Source organism: Schistocerca nitens, chromosome 1 (assembly GCF_023898315.1).
Source record: "Schistocerca nitens isolate TAMUIC-IGC-003100 chromosome 1, iqSchNite1.1, whole genome shotgun sequence".
Taxonomy (NCBI): domain Eukaryota; kingdom Metazoa; phylum Arthropoda; class Insecta; order Orthoptera; family Acrididae; genus Schistocerca; species Schistocerca nitens.
In genome coordinates, this window is record NC_064614.1 from 1,091,775,712 (window position 1) to 1,091,800,010 (window position 24,299).

The following is a 24,299-nucleotide window of genomic DNA, read 5'->3' on the forward strand; positions in this document are numbered from 1 at the left end:
TCTGATTTTCAGTGTTCTCCCGCAGCATCAGTTTCAAAAGCTTTCATTTTCTTCTTTTCTGAACTGTTTATCATCCATCTTCCAGTTCTGTACGAAGCTACAGTCCAGACATATACCTTCAGAAGAGACTTCCTAACATCTAGGTCCATATTAGTGTTAACAAATTTCTCTTTACAAATTTCTATTTTTTAGAAATGCTTTCCTCAGTATTTGTATTCTGTATTTTATATCATCTCTGCTTCAGCCAGCATCAGTTATTTCTCTGCCCAAATAATGAAACTGGTTGACTACCTTTAGTGTGTCATTTCTTAATCTTATTCTCTGTATCACCTGATTTGATTCAACTACATGTCATTATCCTGTTTTACTTTTGTTAATGTTCTTGTTATAACTGTCATTTAAGACATTATCTATTCCATTCAGCTGCTCTTCAAAGTGTTTTTCCATCTCCGACAGTATTACAATATTGCCAGCAAAGCATGGAATATCCATTCCCCCCCCCCCCCAATGAACTTTAATCTCCTTTCCAAATTTCTTATTGATATTCTTTACAACTTGCTCAGTGTACAGATTGAATAACTTTGGGGTAATCTACAACTCTGCCTCGGTCCCTGTGATAAAGCAAGCTGGGATATTTTTACTTCCCCTCTTGCCCTTTTGCCATCTGCCTCCTTAAATTTGTTTTTTAAATTTTAACTAATTATCATTAACATATGTGAATATAATCCTGCATTTTCATAAAAGAGAGAGGTTGGCCCTTAGTATTAAAGAATATAACACCAGAACTAATTTTGTGCTGAGTTTTATGTATGTAATTGATTTTCCAATTTATTTTACTATTCCTAGTTAATATCTTTCATTGATGTACAACAGGAAACTATTTTAGCAGTATGTGGTTGATCACCTGCTAACTATTAATGAGGCTTATCAGAAATTAGAACAGTAGTGCACTGGCCAAATAACTGTATATTATTGGGGGGTTGTGAAAAGTGAAAGTAAAAGACTGAAACACAACTGTGCATCTGTCGGCTACATTATTTACAGTAGTCAGTGTCTGAATCCACAACCCATTTTTCACCCAGTGTAGCTATGCAGCACATCAACACGAGGGCAACAAACGAAGAAAATAAAGCAGCTGAGCACTGCTTCATCCCTTCTCAGTTATTACATCCATTTTGTTTTCTGTGACTCTCATAACTTTTGTCTGTTTTCTGTACTACCTGAGACAACTTTTTGCTGTATGTATTTTATCTTTGATACCTTGAGAATGTAAGGGAGTATAGTCCATTCAATATCGCCAAAAGCTTTCTACAAATGCTATAAAAATCGGCTTGCCTTTTTTAAGCTTCAAAGCCAACTGATTTTCCCCAAGGTCAAATTCTACTAGCTTTTCCATTCTTCTGTAAACAATTTGCAACACCCCTGATGAACCGTGGACCTTGCTGAGATAGGATGCTTGTGTACCTCAGTGATGCAGATACCCATACTGTAAGTGCAATCACAATGGAGGGATATCTGTGGAGAGGCTGCCAGACAAACCTCTGGTTTCTAAACAGTGGCAGCAGCCTTTGCAGTAATTGCAAAGGCACAGTCTGGATGAGTGACTGATCTGGCCGTGTAACGTCAACCAATGTGGCCCTGTTGTGTTGATGCTGCGAATGGCTGAAAAAGGGGAAACTACAGCTGTTACTTTTCCTGAGGGCCTGCAGCTGTTCTATGTGGTTAAATGGTCATGGTATCCTCTTGGGTAAGATATTCCAGAGCTAAAAAAATCCCTTGTTTAGATCTCTGGGTGGGGACTCTCAGGAGGATGTTTTCATCAGGAAAAACAAAACTGGCACTCTATGGGTCAGAGTGTGGAATGTTAGATCCCTTAATTGGAGAGGTAGGTTAGAAAATTTAATAAGGGAATTAAACAGGTTAGTGTTGGGTATAGGGGGGTTAGTGAAGTTTGATGGCAGGGCTTTTGGTCAGGGAATACAGCGTTATAAATACAAAACAGGCTTAATGCAGGAGTAGGTCTGATAAGGAATAAGAAACACATTACAGTGTCACAGCTGTTGACTTTATAAAAGCTATGTTTATATTGTGATCGTAAACTTTCAAATATTTCCTTACGACTAACTGAACAATGAGTAGAAAAAGGGGGAATATTCTATTAATCACATAAGTATCTACACTGCAGTCAAGGGAAATGATTTTCCAAACAAGATATTGCCTACAAAAGTTGTAGAATTCACAACTGTAGGCAACAATTGTCGATTTACTACTAAGAATATTATGCACAATACAATCTCCCGAAAATTCTGTTGAATTTATCAAGACTGCAGCTAACAACTGTTGATTTACTATAAAGAGTCTCATCCACAATACAAACTTCCGAAAATTCTCATAATATCACATAGATATACACTGAAATTTGGAGGAATGATTGTTTGAACTAGGATACTAGTGCTGGAATTAGTAGAGAACATAAATGTAGTTTACACCTTATGATACAGTATGCACTATGTTTGTCACGATACTCAGCATTCAAAAATACACAGTGTATTCTATCAAACTTACAAGTTTTGAAACAATCAGTGGATAATAATCGGAAAACAACATGGCAAGCACATTTACTTCATACATAAAATCTATATTTTTGAACTGAATTTGTGTTGTATGTTTGATCTCGCTCAACAACAGAATAAAGAACAAGAACATTACCTTCTAATATGGGCAAATGCCATTGTAGTATTTGGCCCAATTAATCCGTTACATCCCTTATACTATTAGAAAAGCTGCAAATAAATGTAGATAGTAACTCATCTCTTTTGGAGATGGGGAAAACTATTCTTTTCAGAGATAGTATCAGAATTGCTCTCTCACTGGAATGAACTAGCTCGTTTCATGACTCACTACTCACCATTCACACACAAAAATAAGTTAAAAGAAAAGCACATAGCTGTTATAATTCAGGTCACTGTACCTGATTCGGTTCATATTTTGAAAGGACATACAGGGTGACCCGACCCGACCCCCCCCCATGAACCACAGACCTTGCCGTTGGTGGGGAGGCTTGCGTGCCTCAGCGATACAGATAGCCGTACCGTAGGTGCAACCACAACGGCGGGGTATCTGTTGAGAGGCCACACAAACGTATGGTTCTTGAAGAGGGGCAGCAGCCTTTTTAGTAGTTGCAGGGGCAACAGTCTGGATGATTGACTGATCTGGCCTGGTAACACTAACCAAAACGGCCTTGCTGTGCTGGTACTGCGAATGGCTGAAAGCAAAGAGAAACTACGGCCGTAATTTTTCCCGAGGGCATGCAGCTTTACTGTATGGATAAATGATGATGGCGTCCTCTTGGGTAAAATATTCCGGAGGTAAAATAGTCCCCCATTCGGATCTCCGGGCGGGGACTACTCAGGAGGATGTTGTTATCAGGAGAAAGAAAACTGGAGTTCTGCGGATCGGAGTGTGGAATGTCAGATCCCTTAATCGGGCAGGTAGGTTAGAAAATTTAAAAAGGGAAATGGATAGGTTATAATTTGATGTAGTGGGAATTAGTGAAGTTCGGTGGCAGGACTTTTGGTCAGGTGAATACAGGGTTATAAATATAAAATCAAATAGGGGTAATGTAAGAATACGTTTAATAATGAATAAAAAAAAATAGGAATGCGGGTAAGGTACTACAAACAGCACAGCGAACGCATTGTTGTGGCCAAGATAGACACGAAGCCCACACCTACAACAGTAGTACAAGTCTAAATGCCAACTAGCTCTGCAGATGACGAAGAAATTGAAGAAATGTATGAGGAGATAAAAGAAATTATTCAGATAGTGAAGGGAGAGGAAAATTTAATAGTCATGGGTGACTGGAATTCCACAGTAGGAAAAGGAAGAGAAGGAAACGTAGTAGGCGAATATGGATTGGGGGTAAGAAATGAAAGAGGAAACTGCCTGGTGGAATTTTGCACAGAGCACAACTTAATCATAGCTAATACTTGGTTGAAGAATCATAAAAGAAGGTTGTATACATGGAAGAAGCCTGGAGATACTGACAGGTTTGAGATAGCTTATATAATGGTAAGACAGAGATTTAGGAACCAGGTTTAAAATTGTAAGACATTTCCAGGGGCAGATGTGGACTCTGACCACAATCTATTGGTTATGAACTGTAGATTAAAAATGAAGGAACTGCAATAAGGTGGGAATTTAAGGAGATGGGACCTGGATAAACTGAAAGAACCAGAGGTTGTACAGAGTTTCAGGGAGAGCATAAGGGAACAATTGACATGAATGGGGGAAAGAAATACAGTAGAAAAAGAATGAGTAGCTTTGAGGGATAAAGTAGTGATGGCAGCAGAGGATCAAGTAGGTAAAAAGACGAGGGCTAGTAGAAATCCTTGTGTGACAGAAGAAATATTGAACTTAATTGATGAAAGGAGAAAATATAAAATTGCAGTAAATGAAGCAGGCAAAAAGGAATACAAACATCTCAAAAATGAGATCGACAGGAAGTGCAAAATGGCTAAGCAGGGATGGCTAGAGGACAAATGTAAGGATGTAGAGGCTTATCTCACTAGAGGTAAGATAGATACCGCCTACAGGTAAATTAAAGAGACCTTTGGAGAAAAGAGAACCACTTGTATGAATATCAAGAGCTCGGAATATCAAGAGCTCAGATGGAAACGCAGTTCCAAGCAAGGAAGGGAAAGCAGAAAGGTGGAAGGAATATATAGAGGGTCTGTACAAGGGCGATGTAGTTGAGGGCAATGTTATAGAAATGGAAGAGGATGTAGATGAAGATGAAATGGGAGAAATGATACTGCGTGAAGAGTTTGATAGAGCATTGAAAAACCTAAGTCAAAACAAGGTCCCGGGAGTAGACAACATTCTATTAGAACTACTAACAGCCTTGGGGGAGCCAGTTATGAGAAAACTCTACCATCTGGTGAGCAAAATGTGTGAGACAGGCGAAATACCCTCAGACTTCAAGAAGAATATAATAATTCCAATCCCATAGAAAGCAGGCGTTGGCAGGTGTGAAAATTACCAAACTATTAGTTTAATAAGTCACAGCTGCAAAATACTAACGCGAATTCTTTACAGAAGAATGGAAAAACTGGTAGAAGCCAACCTCGGGGAAGATCAGTTCGGATTCCATAGAAATATGGGAACACGTGAGGCAATACTGACCCTACGACTTATTTTAGAAGCTAGATTAAGAAAAGGCAAACCTACGTTGACTGGAATACTCTCTTTCAAATTCTGAAGGCAGCAGGGGTAAAATCAGGGAGCCAAAGGCTATGTACAATTTGTACAGAAACCAGATGGCAGTAATAAGGGTTGAGGGGCATGAAGGGGAATCAGTGGTTGGGAAGGGTGTGAGACAGGGTTGTAGCCTCTCCACGATGTTGTTCAATCTGTATATTGAGCAAGCAGTAAAGGAAACAATAGAAAAATTCAGAGTAGGTATTCTCACTTAAAGTAGTGGATGAGTTTTGCTATCCAAATATCTGTAGTAATGTTTACATATTGAATGAAGTTTGTGCATACCATAGTTTGTAAGTAATTTACTTTTTTTCACATAATTCAATAATTGTCACACTGTATGTTGTTGTTGTGGTCTTCAGTCCTGAGACTGGTTTGATGCAGCTCTCCATGCTACTCTATCCTGTGCAAGCTTCTTCATCTCCCAGTACGTACAGCAGCGTACATCCTTCTGAATCTGCTTAGTGTATTCATCTCTTGGTTTCCCTCTACGATTTTTACCCTCCACGCTGCCCTCCAACACTAAATTGGTGATCTCTTGATGCCTCAGAACATGTCCTACCAACCGATCCCTTCTTCTAGTCAAGTTTTGCCACAAATTCCTCTTCTCCCCAATCCTATTCAGTACCTCCTCATTAGTTATGTGATGTACCCATCTAATCTTCAGCATTCTTCCGTAGCACCACATTTCGAAAGCTTCTGTTCTCTTCTTGTTCAAACTATTTATCGTCCATATTTCACTTCCATGCATGGCCACACTCCATACAAATACTTTCAGAAACGACTTCCTGACACTTAAATCTGTACTCGATGTTAACAAATTTCTCTTCTTCAGAAATGTTTTCCTTGCCATTGCCGGTGTACACTTTATATCCTCTCTACTTCGACCATCATCAGTTATTTTGCTACCCAAATAGCAAAACTCCTTTAGTACTTTAAGTGTCTCATTTCCTAATCTAATTCCCTCAGTATCACCCGACTTAATTCGACTACATTCCATTATCCTTGTTTTTCTTTTGTTGATGTTCATCTTATATCCTACTTTCAAGACACTGTCCATTCCGTTCATTCCAGTGAGTGAGCAATTCTGATACTATCTCTTAAAAGAATAGTTTTCCCCATCTCCAAAAGAGATGAGTTACGATCTACATTTGTTTGCAGCTTTTCTAATAGTATAAAGGATGTAACGGATTAATTGGGTCAAATACTACAATGGCATTTGCCCATATTAGAAGGTAATGTTCTTGTTCTTTATTCCGTTGCTGAGCGAGATCAAACATACAACACAAATTCAGTTCAAAAATATAGATTTTATGTACGAAGTAAATGTGCTTGCCATGTTGTTTTCCAATTATTATCCACTGATTGTTTCAAAACTTGTAAGTTTGATATAATACACTGTGTATTTTTGAATGCTGAGTATCGTGACAAACATAGTGCATACTGTATCATAAGGTGTAAACTACATTTATGTTCTCTACTAATTCCAGCACTAGTATCCTAGTTCAAACAATCATTCCTCCAAATTTCAGTGTATATCTATGTGATATTATGAGAATTTTTGGAAGTTTGTATTGTGGATAAGACTCTTTATAGTAAATCAACAGTTGTTAGCTGCAGTCCTGATAAATTCAACAGAATTTTCGGGAGACTGTATTGTGCATAATATTCTTAGTAGTAAATCGACAATTGTTGCCTAAAGTTGTGAATTCTACAACTTTTGTAGGCAATATCTTGTTTGGAAAATCATTTACCTTGACTGCAGTGTAGATACTTATGTGATTAATAGAATATTCCCCCTTTTTCTACTTATTGTTCAGTTAGTCGTAAGGAAATATTTGAAAGTTTACAATCACAATATAAACATAGCTTTTATAAAGTCAACAGCTGTGACACTGTAATGTGTTCTGTACATATTATAACTGCCATATCATGTTTCATTTAATTTTCCCATAACCAATGGTGTATATTGTCTGACTTCTTGTAAATTTCATTGTTTTCATATTTGTTACACGACTCACTTGTCCGCCTCTGAAGCTGAGTGGTCAGCATGGCTGACTGCCAGGCGAGGGACCTGAGTTCGATTTCCAGTACTGCCAGGGGTTTTTCCTTGGTAGGAAGACTGGAACCGGGTGCACTATGCCTCATGAGGCCAACTGAGGAGCTACTCACCCAATCAGTAATGGTTCCTAGGTTAAGAAACTCTACAACAACCAGAAGAGAGACTTGGTCACCACATGCCCTTCCATACTGCATCTGATGTCTCAATTGGTAGAAGATTATATGGTGGTCAGTTGGGTGTTTTTGGCTTGTAAAGGTCAGAATGTGGAACATTACCTACATGAATTAGTTATCGAGGATAGGCTCACTAAATAAAAGTCCACATCCCTAAGTTACAAGTAGCATCAGGGAATAAGTAAATTTCACCCAGGTATTTGTCTTGTTACAGCACAAACCACCTTATCAGATGTTTATTTGTTCAGTTTTTAAACTAATGTTTTCACCCTTGGTAACAAATCAAGACACTGAAAGACGATCAGCAAACTTAAAGTTATTTGTTTACTGTACAGAAAAACATTGCAGTACCAACAACACAGTCTGCATGTGAATGTTGTTGGGCACAGAATACACTAGCTATCATTCATACGCAGTTTGAAATCACGCAAAGTACTGTCACATGGTCTGAAGCTGCTGTGAATGGGTGTTTTGGACAGGCTACTGGTAAGCATGTACGAGATATATCAAATGTCCCTCAAGAACTAAAAACTGCAGTGGATCCTTTCTCCTCTACAGGAAATACAGGACTTGTTTATCATCACTCACTGACTTGACTAGTAGTATATCATTGGCAAGTTTAAGGGCTCTGTGCAGGAAAGGCAGAATGTGGGGAGAACTCATGGTACTACAAAAACTGATCAGCCAGAACATTATGACCAATGGCCTACTATCAATAATAAGGCGTGCAATCTATTCGATTTTGACCGTGGGCGGTTGTGATGGCCAGGAGGCTCAGCACAAGCATTTTGGAAACTGCACGACTTGTCAGGTGTTTGAGGAGTGCAATGGTAAGTGTCTTCAATATGCGACAAAACCAAGGTGAAACCATGTCCAGATGTTGTGGGATTGGGCAGCCACCCCTCATTACAGATGTCAGACGTCATACGCTGGGCAGACTGAAAAAACATGACAGGCAGCAAACTGTGATGGAACTAACATCAGACTTTAATGCCGGGCAGAGTACAAGTGTGTGTGAACAAACAGTGCACCGAACAGTCCTAACGACGAGCCTCTGCAGCCGATGGGCCACCTATATGCCAATGTTAACACCACAACATTGGCAACTAAAACTGAAATGGGCATGTGAGCATCAGCACTGGACACTGGCGCAGGGGCAGGGCATTGCAAGGTATGATGAATACTGATACCTCCATCATGCCGATGGGATTGTGCGAATCCGTCATGTTCCAGGGGAACAGCTCCTTGGCACTTGTACTGTGGAACAGAGACAAGCTGTCGGTGGCTCCATTGTGCTCTGGGGAACATCCATGTGGGCATCCGTGGGTCCAGTGGAGCTCGTGCAAGACACCATGACAGCCAAGGAATATCATACACTGGTTGAGACCATGTACACCTCTCCATGATGATCATGTTTCCCAATTTCAGTGACATTTGTTGACAAGATAATGAACCATGTTGCAAGGCCATCAGTCAGATGAAGTGGTTCAAGGAACTGAGTGGCAAGTTCCAGTTGATGTGCTGGCCCCCCAACTCATCAGATCTGAACCCGATCGAACACATCTGGGATGTGATGGACTGTGCCGTCAGAGCTCATTGGCCACTCTCCCTGGAATTTGCGGAAATTAGGCGACTTGTGTGAGCAGATGTGGTGCCAACTCCCTCCAGTGACCTACCAAGGCCTTACTGCTTCCATGCCATGATGTGTCACTGCTGTTATCCATGCCACAGGTGGACATGTCAGCTACTAGGTAAGTGGTCATAATGTTCTGGCTGATCAGTGTACATTCCCTTAACAAACAAGTTTGAGGTGCTACATTCCTCTGAAACTGAAGGTGTGCCAGTGCAACACAGTTTACCTGAGAGGAAATACGTGTGCGTTTCAGTGTGAGGGGCAAAGTGGGGGCAGGTGCAAAAAAAGATAAGGATTTGTTGTGAATCATCGACTGTTCACATGTATGGCGAATAATGGTCCCTCTTAGGGAAATGGCAACAGGTTTCACCATGAGTCCACCAAATGTTGCCACTGAAATGAGGTTGGGTGGGGGGAATCACATCAAACATGTCAAAGAAGATCTTACAGAACTCAGTAAGGGAACAGCGTGAAAGCAGCAACAGATTTTGGAATGAATGATGCCTGTTGTTGGGCTCTGAGGTCATGCTTTTTATTATTTCAGTGACTATTGGAGAAGACTGAGAAGACGGATCTTGCTCAAGGATATTTCAAAGAAGTTCACAATGTCCACCATTGTTCCCAGAACAGAGGTTATTCCAAAATTTTCTTTTCTCCCCCAATTATATTCAGTACTTCCTCATTAGTTATGTGATTTACCCACCTAGTCTTCAGCATTATTCTGTAACACCACATTTCCAAAGCTTTTTTCTCTTCTTGCCTAAACTATTTATAGTCCAAGTTTCATTTCCATACATTGCTACACTCCAGACAGATACCTTCAGCAAAGACTTCCTAACACTTAAATTTATATTCGATGTTAACAAGTTTCCCTTCAGAAACACTTTCCCAGCCGTTGTCAGTCAACATTTTATATCCTCCTTACTTCAGCCATCAGCAGTAATTTTACTGCTCAAACAGCAAATCTCTCATTTCCTAATCTAATTACTTCAACATAACCTAACTTAATCTGACTATATTCCATTACAATTGTTTTGCTTTTATTGGCATTTTCTTATATTCTCCTTTTAACATTCTTTATTCAATTCAGTCACTCTTGTAAGTCCGTCTGTCTTTGATTGATTAATTGATTGAGGAAGGGGGCAGGGGGGGGGGGGGTATGGGACCAAATGGCAAGGTCATCAATACCATTTCCTGTCTCTGACGGAATTACGATGTCATCAGCAAATCTCAAACTTTTCACTTCTCCCTGAACTTAAATTTCTCTGACAAATTTCTCCTTGTTTTCCTTTACAACTTGCTCAGTGAGCATCTCTCACTCCCTTTTCGACAACTGTTTCCCTTTCATGCCTCTTGACTCTTGTGACCGCTGTCTGATTTCTGTAGAGGTTGTGAATAACCTTTTCTTTCCTGTATTCTACCCTTGCTTCCTTAAGAATTTCAATCAATATAGCCAAAAGCTTTCTCTAAGTCTACAAATGCTATAAACGTGGATATACCTTTTCTTAAGCCATTTTCTGAGAGAAGTCGTAGGGTCAGTATTGTCTCGCATGTTCTTACATTTCTCCAGAAACCAAACTGATATTTCCCGAAGCAATATCTTGTTTGGAAAATCATTTCCCTTGACTGCAGTGTAGATACTTATGTGATTAATAGAATATTCCCCCTTTTTCTACTCATTGTTCAGTTAGTCATAAGGAAATATTTGAAAGTTTACGATCACAATATAAACATAGCTTTTATAAAGTCAACAGCTGTGACACTGTAATGTGTTTCTTATTCCTTATCAGACCTACTCCTGCATTAAGCCTGTTTTGTATTTATAACGCTGTATTCCCTGACCAAAAGCCCTGCCATCAAACTTCACTAACCCCCCTATACCCAACACTAACCTGTTTAATTCCCTTATTAAATTTTCTAACCTACCTCTCCAATTAAGGGATCTAACATTCCACACTCTGACCCATAGAGTGCCAGTTTTGTTTTTCCTGATGAAAACATCCTCCTGAGAGTCCCCACCCAGAGATCTAAACAAGGGATTTTTTTAGCTCTGGAATATCTTACCCAAGAGGATACCATGACCATTTAACCACATAGAACAGCTGCAGGCCCTCAGGAAAAGTAACAGCTGTAGTTTCCCCTTTTTCAGCCATTCGCAGCATCAACACAACAGGGCCACATTGGTTGACGTTACACAGCCAGATCAGTCACTCATCCAGACTGTGCCTTTGCAATTACTGCAAAGGCTGCTGCCACTGTTTAGAAACCAGAGGTTTGTCTGGCAGCCTCTCCACAGATATCCCTCCATTGTGATTGCACTTACAGTATGGGTATCTGCATCACTGAGGTACACAAGCATCCTATCTCAGCAAGGTCCACGGTTCATCAGGGGTGTTGCAAATTGTTTACAGAAGAATGGAAAAGCTAGTAGAATTTGACCTTGGGGAAAATCAGTTGGCTTTGAAGCTTAAAAAAGGCAAGCCGATTTTTATAGCATTTGTAGAAAGCTTTTGGCGATATTGAATGGACTATACTCCCTTACATTCTCAAGGTATCAAAGATAAAATACATACAGCAAAAAGTTGTCTCAGGTAGTACAGAAAACAGACAAAAGTTATGAGAGTCACAGAACACAAAATGGATGTAATAACTGAGAAGGGATGGAGCAGTGCTCGGCTGCTTTATTTTCTTCGTTTGTTGTCCTCGTGTTGATGTGCTACATAGCTACACTGGGTGAAAAATGGGTTGTGGATTCAGACACTGACTAATGTAAATAATGTAGCCGACAGATGCACAGTTGTGTTTCAGTCTTTTACTTTCACTTTTCACAACCCCCCAATAATATACAGTTATTTGGCCAGTGCACTACTGTTCTAATTTCTGATAAGCCTCATTAATAGTTAGCAGGTGATCAACCACATACTGCTAAAATAGTTTCCTGTTGTACATCAATGAAAGATATTAACTAGGAATAGTCAAAATAAATTGGAAAATCAATTACATACATAAAACTCAGCACAAAATTAGTTCTGGTGTTATATTCTTTAATACTAAGGGCCAACCTCTCTCTTTTATGAAAATGCAGGATTATATTCACATATGTTAATGATAATTAGTTAAAATTTAAAAAACAAATTTAAGGAGGCAGATGGCAAAAGGGCAAGAGGGGAATTAAAAATATCCCAGCTTGCTTTGTCACAGGGACCGAGGCAGAGTTGTAGATTACCCCAAAGTTATTCAATCTGTACACTGAGCAAGTTGTAAAGAATATCAATAAGAAATTTGGAAAGGAGATTAAAGTTCATGGGGAGGGGGGAAATGGAAATTCTATGCTTTGCTGGCAATATTGTAATACTGTCGGAGATGGAAAAACACTTTGAAGAGCAGCTGAATGGAATAGATAATGTCTTAAATGACAGTTATAACAAGAACATTAACAAAAGTAAAACAGGATAATGACATGTAGTTGAATCAAATCAGGTGATACAGAGAATAAGATTAAGAAATGACACACTAAAGGTAGTCAACCAGTTTCATTACTTGGGCAGAAAAATAACTGATGCTGGCCGAAGTAGAGATGATATAAAATACAGAATACAAATACTGAGGAAAGCATTTCTAAAAAATAGAAATTTGTAAAGAGAAATTTGTTAACACTAATATGGACCTAAATGTTAGGAAGTCTCTTCTGAAGGTATATGTCTGGACTGTAGCTTTGTACAGAACTGGAAGATGGATGATAAACAGTTCAGAAAAGAAGAAAATGAAAGCTTTTGAAACTGACGCTGCGGGAGAACACTGAAAATCAGATGAGTAGATGGAATAACTAATGAGGAGGTCATGAACTGAATGGAGAAAAAAGAAATATTTGGCAGAAATAAAGGAAGGAATCTGTTGGTAGGACACATACTGAGGTATGAAGATATAGTCAATTTGGTAATGAAGGGGAGCATGGGGGCTAAAATTTGTACAGGGAAACCAAGACTTGAATACTGCAAGCAAGTTGAAATTCTTGTAGGTTGCAGTAGTTGTGCAGAGATGAAGAAGCTTGCACAGGGTTGACTAGTATGGAGAGCTGCAACAAACCAGTATTCAGACTAATGATGATAACAACAACAACAACAACAACAACATCATAGAAAAGACAGGCTAATAGTAAATAGGAGGTGGTGTGTTCACCATACGAATCAAGAAACTCAGATCCATCAAGTTAGATACTGAAGCTGATTTCATATTCACTCGGGAAAGACTCAATATCACGGGCAGAGTGAAACTTATGATTTCTATATCAATCAGCAAACTCACCAGCAGATGAAACCAAAACTTTTAGAGAAAACTTCAGCTTGTTTGGTGGCAGACTGTTCAGTGTATCTACACGCAGTGGTGTAACAAATGTAGCACGAAACACATCACAATTACAGTCGACAACAGTGTGATGGGAACTGTATGCAATGAACATTTGGAGTTGGTCACCTTGCAAGAGGCCATTGCTTACATAGGCACACAAAGACAACAGCAAAGTTCATTGGGATGGAACAATATGTGACTAGTTTTCTGAACACTCTTCCACCCCATTACATCTTGACTGGCCTGCAAAATCATCTGATTTGAATCCCATAAAAAATCTGTGGGATATGTTGGACAGCAGGTAAAATAGCGACAGCAGCATACCCACAATTTGGTGACATTTCACGACCAGATCCTCAGAAAGTGGCTTAACCTGTATACGACGTACCTGTACAATTTTGTGGACTCATTTTCTAACCAAATCCAGGTGGTTACCACGACCAAAGGGCAAAATTACACTATATTAAATATTGTTTGCAACTACTTCTATGAGGGTGACTATTTTTTTTTTACCAGTGAGCTTAGTCTGGAAATCACACATGACATAAATATATTCTTCTAATGGCAACAAAAAGACATAACCCTCTGAGGCTGTCTACCTTTAAATTGGTATCAATGACATTGAGGCAGTTGAAGTAAAAATGATTATCAATATACATACTGTACCTAAAACAAGTAGATAGATTAACATGTTCAGTTAACTAGGTAAGGTGTCAGATGAACTTCAATTATTTAAATCTTGGCAAGATCGTATACATCACTTTTAGAAAAAAAAATCGCTACCCAGAAAACCAGATATATTTGTAGCTATACGAACAATGAACACAATCATTGTAGAAGAAGAAGGAGGAAGAACTTCTACATTAATAAACTACAGCACAACATGTACAAAACGAAGCACAGAGAGAGAGAGAGAGAGAGAGAGAGAGAGAGAGAGAGAGAAGCTGACTGAAACACAAACACGCAATGTGTGAAAACTTCAATGAATACCACACTAGAATCTTGTCGACAGACATATCAGAAATCCCAATTAAATTTTGCTCATATGTCAAGGCTTCCAGTGGCAGAAATATTAGTGTCCAGATACTCAAGAATGGCATATTAACTGAAACTGGTGGTGGTAAAGCAAAAGCAAAAATTCTTAATTGCATTTTCAAATGTTCCTATATAATGGAGGATCCAGAAGTACTGTCCCAGACTAACCCTTGTACCACTGCAGAATGTGTGGTATAGATATTAGGGTCAGCAGCACTGAGTTCCCATCTGTGCAATTAAAAAAACTGGTGCCGGTAGGAAGGATCCAGATGGCACAGGCTGTGAAGCTGTCACTGAAGTGAAATACATTGTTTTGGGGAGCATGTTCAACAACTTGGTGGTCCAGCTGTCTCTTGCCCTCAGTGTATCAACAGCCATCCATGCGGAGAGACAGTTTATTAGTTGTCATGCCCACATGGAAAGCAGCACAGTGGTTGCAGCTTAGTTTGTAGATCACATAACTGCTTTCACAGGTAGCCCTGCCTTTGATGGGGTAGGTTATTCCTGTGACCAGACTGGATCAAGTGATACTGGGAGGATGTATAGGACAGAACTTGCATCTGGGTCTACTGCCTCATGGCACATATCCCAGCAACAGACATAGATGCAAGACCTGTCCCACACATCCTCCTCCCAGCAGCAGCAGCACCACCACCACCACCACCACCACCACCACCCACTCTAGCCCAGTCACAGGTACCTCCTGCCACATCAAAGGCAGGGCTACCTGTGAAAGCATCATGTGGTCTATAAACTAAGCAGAAATTACTTTAGTTTTTTACATGGGTATGAATGACCACTGACAAACTGTGGCCATGATACAGCTGGACCACCCAGATGCTGAACATGCTGCCCCATGCTATGTGATTCACTTCAATGACTGCTTCACAGCCTGCATCATCTGGACGCTTCCTATCAACAGCAGCTGTTCCAAATTGCACAAGTGGGAACTCGCCCTATAATATATCATACATTCCCATAACCCCTCCCTTCCCCCAGCCTCAATCTTTTCTAGTCCTGTCCAACTACCTATCCCTTTCGCTGCTTCCACTCCTGTACTAGACAGCCTTCTGCTCCACCAATGCACCTGACAACCTTTTTCCCTTACTTAAGTTCTCCCCTTTACAGTTCCCCTTCTGCCCTACTCCCAAGCCCCAGAAACATCCCAACTGCACCTAGCAGCCCTTCCTATCCCTACCATACCCCTGCACACTCCCACAAGCAAAGCTACACCTTTTCCCACCCATACCCTGCTATCCCTCCCCCTCCCCACCCAAGCCCCATCCATACCCCCACCAACCATGCAACATTAATTCTCCAATTAGGCACTGTTGCAGACCACAGTCCAGTCTCAGTGACAAGGAGACAGTAATCCTCTCTCTCTCTCTCTCTCTCTCTCTCTCTCTCTCTCTCTCTCTCTCTGTGTGTGTGTGTGTGTGTGTGTGTGTGTGTGTGTGTGTGTGTGTTATCTACTTTAAAAGAAGGCTTTTTGAGCTGAAAGCTTAAAAGTATAGCAGTCTTTTCATTGTGCCTGTCTGTGACTCAATATCACCTCTATATGGTGAGTAGCACTCTATTCATATTAAAGTGAAATGATTTGGCAGAATAATGAACGATGGCTGGAAGGGTTCTTCAAGGACTTCCCATTAGTGTCACTACTTTTTGAATTGTTTTTAGAACCCATTTACATCTCAACAAAAATAGAATCCCTCGCATATAGATAACCCCGATTGAGCTGACATGAAACTGGTGCCCAAAAGATTGCATGCTAATGCAATGCTTACTTTAACGTCCATTCACCACTTCAGCACAATATACACATTACACCATTTGAGGGCTGCACTGAGCTTTCTATCTTCTTGGGATGCAGATGGCTAGAAGTAACGAAACAAAAAGCACACTACTCCCTTCTACACATACAATTTGATCACTCAGTGCAATGACAATTACTTAAGTGTGTACAAAAAGCAAATTGATGTTTCATTATTTTGCCACATTTTACAGTACATTTCAAGTGCCAGACCGTATTTCCTACAAAAATAATATTCTTTGTGTATAATGTACACATCATTTAAGATCTACCTGCAATTGACACTTTAGACAAATGAATCACATATAATGAGAAAAAAACTTGCATAGATATTCTAATGGCTTATTACTTACCCCGTCTTACTGCAGATGTATCTGTCAAGGCATTCATTTCTTCTCCCAGCAAGTCACCACCAGCATCAATGAACTTAGTCTGAGATCCATTCTGCAATACACATGTTGCATTATCAGATTCTAACACAGTCAGCGAAAGTTTCCCCTTTTCCTCATTTTCAGTCTTTTTCACAACAGACTTGTTGTTACATCTACAAACAACCCATGAGCTTATAGGTCTTTGTACCTCATTTCCATGAGTGCACTCGGTTGAATGTGGAGCCGGGGTTACACATGGTGTCCTTGGGAAAGAATGCAGTAATTTAAATTTTTTATTTATATTTTTGCCAGTTGCAAGAATCAGCTTTGTTGTGGAGCAGGAACGAGCAGAATTACACTGCATCACTTTTTTATTCTGTAATTTCACATTCTTGTGTGCATTTGACTGAGAGGATACTGCATATGCTGTCTTAGGCTGCACTGATGGCTGAAGACACAATGATGACTGGGATTCATGATGTAACTTTAATGCAGGTTGATATTGCATGTGAGAATTTGGCCTTCTTAAAAATGATGACTGTGAAGATGATGCCACATGAGATGGAAACTGTGACACTGACATAGTTTGAGATTGTGATTGTTTGTTTGGTAGTGACTGGAACACCTGCATTCTCTCCTGAGATTGATCTTGAGTACATGTCTGTGTTGGTGATTCCTCCTGCCTCCTCTGTAAAGGCAGCTGACATCTTGGGTAAAAACTTGAATGGTTTTCTACAGGGTCTTCAGTTTCTATCATTTCATTTTTCACATCCTGCCTTGGTAAACTAATATCTAATTGAGAAGACTCTTGAAGCTGCCTTGGTAAACTAATATCTAATTGAGAAGACTCTTGAACCTGTAACCCCTCTGACTGAACTCTTTCTGCAGTACTTTGAGAGTCATAGACCGATTGATTGACAGCCCTAGTGCATACTGACTGCATACAAACATTTGGATCAAATTGTTCTTCCTCAATAGGTCCACAACACGATAAAGTTCTCTTCCTCTTCATGTTTGTTGTGGCAAGGATTTCATCTGGTGTATCCTCAAAAGTATTGTGTTCTATCCTACGTATTGACTGACAAGCTGTTGGGTGAGTATTTTCTGTTTCACATGGTAATCTTCCTGCAGGTTGCTGAGATGTAGAAACTATTGTAGAGACAGGACTCTGCTGCATTGGCCTCTTTATACCCTGATTTCTTCTGCATATGTAATTACCTCCTGAAACATGTGAAGAAACAGTTGCTTGTCTTATGGGCAATGTGCTGCTTGATTCAACAGGTCCTCTCATTAGAAAACATTCTGAATAAGATGTCCGAAGACTATTCTGTTTTCTTGAAGCACTGCATGGAGTACTCATTTCTTCTGTTGTCTCTGCCTCATCTACAGGAAGAATGCCACCTGTCAATTTATTTTATCTTTATTGTGCATACGATACAGAAATTATGTTTTTATCTAAATTAAGAAAATGTTCTTTCTCATATAATACATATGTTGAGAAAAAATTCAGAATAACACTTAGAACTTAATATGCTTAATTCAGGACTTATGAGCATCAAATTTTTTCATGACAAAATACAGATAGAATAGTCAAATCAAGTGGTAAGGAATACACATGGGAAGGTTTTACAATAATAAAGGAAAACATGTCACCATAGAATATGTACATAAACTGACAAGTATTCTAGTTTTTATGTTATCATGTCATATACCTAATGGATCTACCTCTGTGATACTTGACCGAAAGGAGTATGTTAGTGAAGGTCTACACCAGCTGTCTGACACCTCCACATACTGCATCTGCCACAAAGATCCCATCCATGTGATTCAAACTGACATGCAGTCCCTCCTTAAAACCTCAGGCCCCTCACAAAGACTAACACTGCAATCCATACAACTTCTCACTCCACTCAAACCATGCACCCCCACTTTTTAACTTCTTCCTAAGATCCACAAACCCAATCATCCTGGCCATCCTATAGTTGCTGACTTCAAAGCACCCACCGAAGTATATGTACCTTAGTTAATAAGCACCTGCATCCAATAGTACAAAGACTTCCTTCCTATATCAAAGATACCAACCATTCACTATATCATCTGAAATCCATGGCTCTGAGCACTATGGGACTCAACAGCTGAGGTCATAAGTCCCCTAGAACTTAGAACTACTTAAACCTAACTAACCTAAGGACATCACACACATCCATGCCCGAGGCAGGATTCAAACCTGCAACTCTAGCAGTCGCGCGGTTCCAGACTGAAGCGCCTAGAACCGCTCGGCCACCATGGCCGGCCTGAAATCCATGCCATCCCATTTCCACCACACACCTTGCTTGTCACCACCTCCCTCTATACCAACATCCCCCACGTACTTGGTCTGTCTGCTGCTAAACATTTCCTCAATCAGCCATCACCTGATTCCAAACCTATGACATCCATCCTATTCACCCTAAACAACTTTATACCTAACAACAACTATTTCACCTTCGAGGGGCAGACATACAAACAGATCAGGGCTTCCTAAAATCATGCCCTGAAATGAGATCCATTCTGCCTGAGATTTTGCAAACTACACCTAGAATAGCTATTCGTTGCCCCTCCAATCTCCATAATATTCTCGTCAGAACACATGCTCCTGCACCCATCTCACTACCCTACAACTCCTACTCCTGAGACTGTCCACACTGCAAGAGTTGCCCTATTCACCCTCCTACCACCATCTATGCTAGCCCTGTAACTGGAAAAACATATACTATCAAATGGAGAACCACCTGTGAAATGACATCATATAACAGCTTTTATGTAAACACTGTTTGGCCTTTTAAGTCGACATGAGTAGCACAAAATTATCAGTTAGGATCAATGAGCATAGGCAGAAGGTGTATACTGGTAACACGCAATATCCTGTTGCAGGACATGCTCTACAGCATCACAATCATGACCTCGGTGCCTGTTTCACCACACGTTCCATCTGTATTCTTCCCCAGGCACCAGTTTCTCAGAACTCCACAGGTGGGAACTATGACTATGGCATGGCCTTGGTTCTCGCCACCCACTTGGTCTTAATTTACGTTAATTTCTTCTTCGTCAGCATTTCTTCACAGTAACTACTCCTTTCTTCGATCCATTTTAGATTTTTACATGTTTCATTTTCTGACCAGTCTATTGTTCACTGCATGCCTCCCACCTCTGTTACATACAATGTGTTTATCACTCATATTAACTTGTGCACAATGTCCATGCTGTAATCTCTGTCTTGCATATTACCCTGTCTTACACCTTGAAGCTCTCAGGTTTTCGAAATCTCATCCAGTGCAATCCCCAACAATCAGTCCTTCCTTCTCATCCTATCTGTAAGTCTTCCCTGACTCACAGTTCTGGGTGACTTTCCCGAAATCTACCCCTTTTCCTACACCACTCCAGTTTTTTTCCTTCACCCTTCTTCCTTCATCGTCAACCCTTCTGCCTGAAGAAGGAGCTACTGACTCCAAAAGCTTCCCTAATTATAATCTCCCTTTATGAGTTTGCTCTGCCACCGCTTGGTGAGTAGATTTTTTTATATATCCAATTACACTTTTTTTTCAAAAATTTATTGTTTTCATTGTTATAAACACAAATACTGTAACTGTTTACGAAAACTAAAATTAATGTTGATTAAATAAAGCTCAAATAATACTCAATTTGATGCTTCATAGAATTATGTGCTATTGACTCATGTTTCTGTTTAAGAGTTAAGCTTTTACACACACACACACACACACACACACACACACACACAAAGTGACCGCTGTCATTGGCAACAGTGGCCAGAGACAGTGGTCACACTTGTGAGAGTTGTGCTTGTGTGAATGAGTGTGCGTTTTCTACTCAGAAGAAATTGTTTTGGCCAAAAACTTAAATGCATAGCAGTCTTTTCATTGTGCCTGTCTGCGACTCAACATCTCCTCTATATGGAGAGTAGTAATCTATCATTTTCAATACTGTTGCTACTTCATCTTGGACTCATTATTTAACGAGTAGAACATTATCATAAGGGAATTTTCAGTTTTGTTATCATGCTCGCAAAAGTTAATGATGAATTGTATTCAAGTCACATCATTCACAGTATAAATAAGTCTTGGAATCTTTAAACCTCCACCTTAGAACTGAACTGCCCCATTAATGATAAGGCTAAAATAGAATAAGACATTCATACGTCACACAGATGACTCCAAGTTTTGTCACTGGAGGGTAGCACCAGACAATGAACCACAGATTGACTTTTTACTATTGGAAGGTTGAAACGGAGGTTCGACTATCAAGAGAGGAAGCGGGGAGATGTGGTTGTTGGTTGGAAGGAACACGTGTGAGGAATCGGGAGTGTGATTTGACATGTTTTGTTTCACGATTTGCTTTTCTATGTGGTTGTATTTTTGAAGGAAGTACACTGGAAATTAATTTAACTTTTGAACACTAAATATCATCAGCAAACAAGGGCTTGATGAAAAGTAATGCCTCCAAATTTTTACGTGAAAACTGTTAAGCCTTTTTAAATAAAAGAAACTTTATTAATAAATTACATCTTTATTCTTCATGTCTACACATTTGCAGCCATCTGCTGCTAAACGATCTGAATTGTAGTGTGTAACATGATGGTGATGAAACACATAACTATGTCAGTCCATGAGAAAAAGTGTGCTGCAATCAAGTTTTCAATTCAAAGAGTTTGTCCACATGTGGAGCACCCTATCCTTCAGCACAACAATGCCAGATCACTCTCAAGCACAGTGACATCTGCAACAATACGTCTGCATGGCTGGAAGGAAGTACACCACGGGAAGTACACCATGGCCATGTTGTGGGCTTCCCTACACAGAGCTTACTGTCCGTCATTTGTCACCTACTCTCTTCACATTGACGCAGGACTCCGTATCTAAACAGCAGGATGATAAGGTACAGGGAGAGGGCATGCTGAACTAACTGAAGATAACAACACGCCTCTGTGGCTGCTTCACCCATACTTTCTTGCCCTGAAATACCTGTATACCATGGCACTCAGCAGAAGGACACCCCCTTCTCCAGCCTATATAGTCGGAGGAGGGAACCCTGGATATCCTGGACTACTTTAGCAGTTGGATACAAGCAGTGCAGACAGTGTCGATAGTGACTATGACGTGGTTGTAGCAACGATGATTACCAAAGTACAAAGAACTAAAACAAGTAAAAAGATATATACATTTAGTAGACTAGATAAAAAATCAGTAATCACATATTTCAATGAGGAACTTGAAACTTTCAGCACAGGTCAGGAGCATGTAGAGGAGCTCTGGCTCAAGTTTAAAACAATAGCTGACCACACACTGGAGATATATGTATCCAGTAGGACAGTTCATAATGGGAGGGAACCTCCATGGTATACAGTCACTGTAACAAAACTTCTTAAGAAAGAGAGATTACTGTATAATAGGTGTAAAACAAAGTGTAGGGCTATAGATAGAGAGGCGCTCAATGTAACACATTTGGCTGTCAAGAGAGTAATGCGTGATGCCTTCAATGACTGCCATAGCAGAATATTGTCAAATGGCATTTCACAAAATCCATAGAAATTCTGGTCGTACTTAAAAGCTGTTAGTGACACCAAAGTTAGCATCCAGTCCCTAGTGAATGAAACAGTAACTGAAAATGAGGGTAGCAAAGCAGAAGCTGAAACGCTTAATTCCATTTCCAAATGTTCTTTTGCAAAGGAAAACCCAGGAGAATTGCCCAATTTAATTCTTGTACCACTGAAAAGATGAATGAAATAAGCATTAGTTGCGTTGAGAAACGGCCGAAATTGTTAAAACTGAACAAAGCTCCAGGCCCCAATGGAATCCCTGTCAGATTCTATACTGAATTTGCGGCTGAATTAGCCCCTCTTCTAACTATAATTTATCGATGTCCCTTGAACAAAAACCCTTGCCCAGTTCTTAGAAAAAGGCATGCGTCACACCCGTCTACAAGAAGGGTAGTAGAAGTGATCTGCAAAACTACCATCCAATATCCTTGACATCAGTTTGTTGTAGAGTCTTAGAACATACTAAACTTAAACATAACGACGTATCTCGAACAGAATGACCTCCTCAATGCCAACCAGTATGGTTTTCAAAAATATCGATCATGTGAAAGCCAACTCGCAATTTTCTCACTTGACATACTGACAGCTTTGGATCAAGGCAGCCAGGTAGATGCAGTGCTTCTTGATTTCCAAAAAGCATTTGATTCAGTACCGCACCTACACTTACTGTCAAAAGTACGATCACATGGGGTATCAAGTGAAATTTGTGACAGGATTGAGGACTTTTTGGTAGGGAGGACACAGCATGTTATCTTGGATGGAGAGTCATTGTCAGATGTGTGCCCCAGGGAAGTGTGTTGGGACTCTTGCTGTTCATGTTGTATATTAATGACCTTACACACAAAATTAATAGTAAAAATCAGGCTTTTTGTAGGTGATGCAGTTATCTATAATGAAGTACTATCGGAGAGAGGCTGCATAAATATTCATCAAGAGGCGATAGAATACGCACATACCTATCCAGTTACAATATTTTGTCAATAATTGATTGTTTTCGTTGTTGCATAAATTTTCTGGCAGATCTTGATAAGATTTCAACATGGTGCACGGATTGACAAATTGCTCTAAATGTTAAGAAATGTAAAATTATGCACTTCATGAAATGAAAAAAACGAAGTATCCTAGACTATAATATCAATGAGTCACTGTTGGAATCGGCCAACTCGTAGAAGTAGTCGGGTGTAACACTTTGTAGGGATGTGAAATGGAATGATCACATAATCAGTCATTGGTGAAGCATCAGGTTGACTTCAGTTTATTGGTAGAATACTGGGGAAGTGCAATCAGTTTACAAAAGAGATTGCTTACAAATCACTCATCTGACCCATTCTAGAATACTGATCAAGTATGTGGGACTCATAGTATGTAGGATTAAAAGGGATACTGAACACATACAGAGGATGGCAGCAAGAATGGTCACAGTTTTGTTTAATCCATGGGAGTGTGTAACAGCGATACTGAAGGAACTGAAATGGCACACTCTTTAAGACAGATGTAAATGATTATGAGACAGTCTATTAACAAAGTTTCAAGAACTGGCTTTAAATTACTACTCTATGGATATACTACAACCCCATACATATCACTCACGCGGAGATTGTGATGATAAGATTAGAATAATTACTGCATGGCAGAGGCATTCCATCAATCATTCTTCACATGCTCCATAAGTGAATGGAACAGGAAGAAACTCTAATAACTGCTACAATGGGACATACTCTCTGCCGCACACCTCGTGGTGGTTTGCTGAATGTAGATGAACGGCACTCTGGGAGTCTGAACAGATGAGGAATTTAACAGGCATGGCACATCCCATCTGCTCCAGCACCCTCAAGATCACTGATAGTTTGCCATTGAATACAGTGAACTCTGAAGGTAACTGAATCTTGAGGACACAATCCCTGGAAACAACAGAGCAGCCAACAAAGTCTCCCTGTTTAGACCCATACATGAATACAACTACACAGTTTTGAAGCTCATTTAAAATTTCAGAAAATATTGTATTGAAAAATGAAG

The 24,299-nt window shown here is 39.9% G+C and overlaps 1 protein-coding gene across 3 annotated transcripts in view; it reads right to left on the reverse strand.

The window, feature by feature from the left end:
• Nucleotides 1-24,299, reverse strand: part of LOC126198598 (uncharacterized) — a 236,137-nt gene that overhangs the window by 67,359 nt on the left and 144,479 nt on the right. The window contains exon 4 of one of the 3 annotated variants that reach the window (XM_049935067.1): nt 16,673-17,911. In XM_049935067.1, the coding sequence (XP_049791024.1) occupies nt 16,673-17,911 (1,239 nt within the window). Of the gene's footprint in view, nt 1-16,672; nt 18,092-24,299 lie in introns of all 3 variants that reach the window. The other 2 variants (XM_049935060.1, XM_049935052.1) reach the window with 2 other exon arrangements.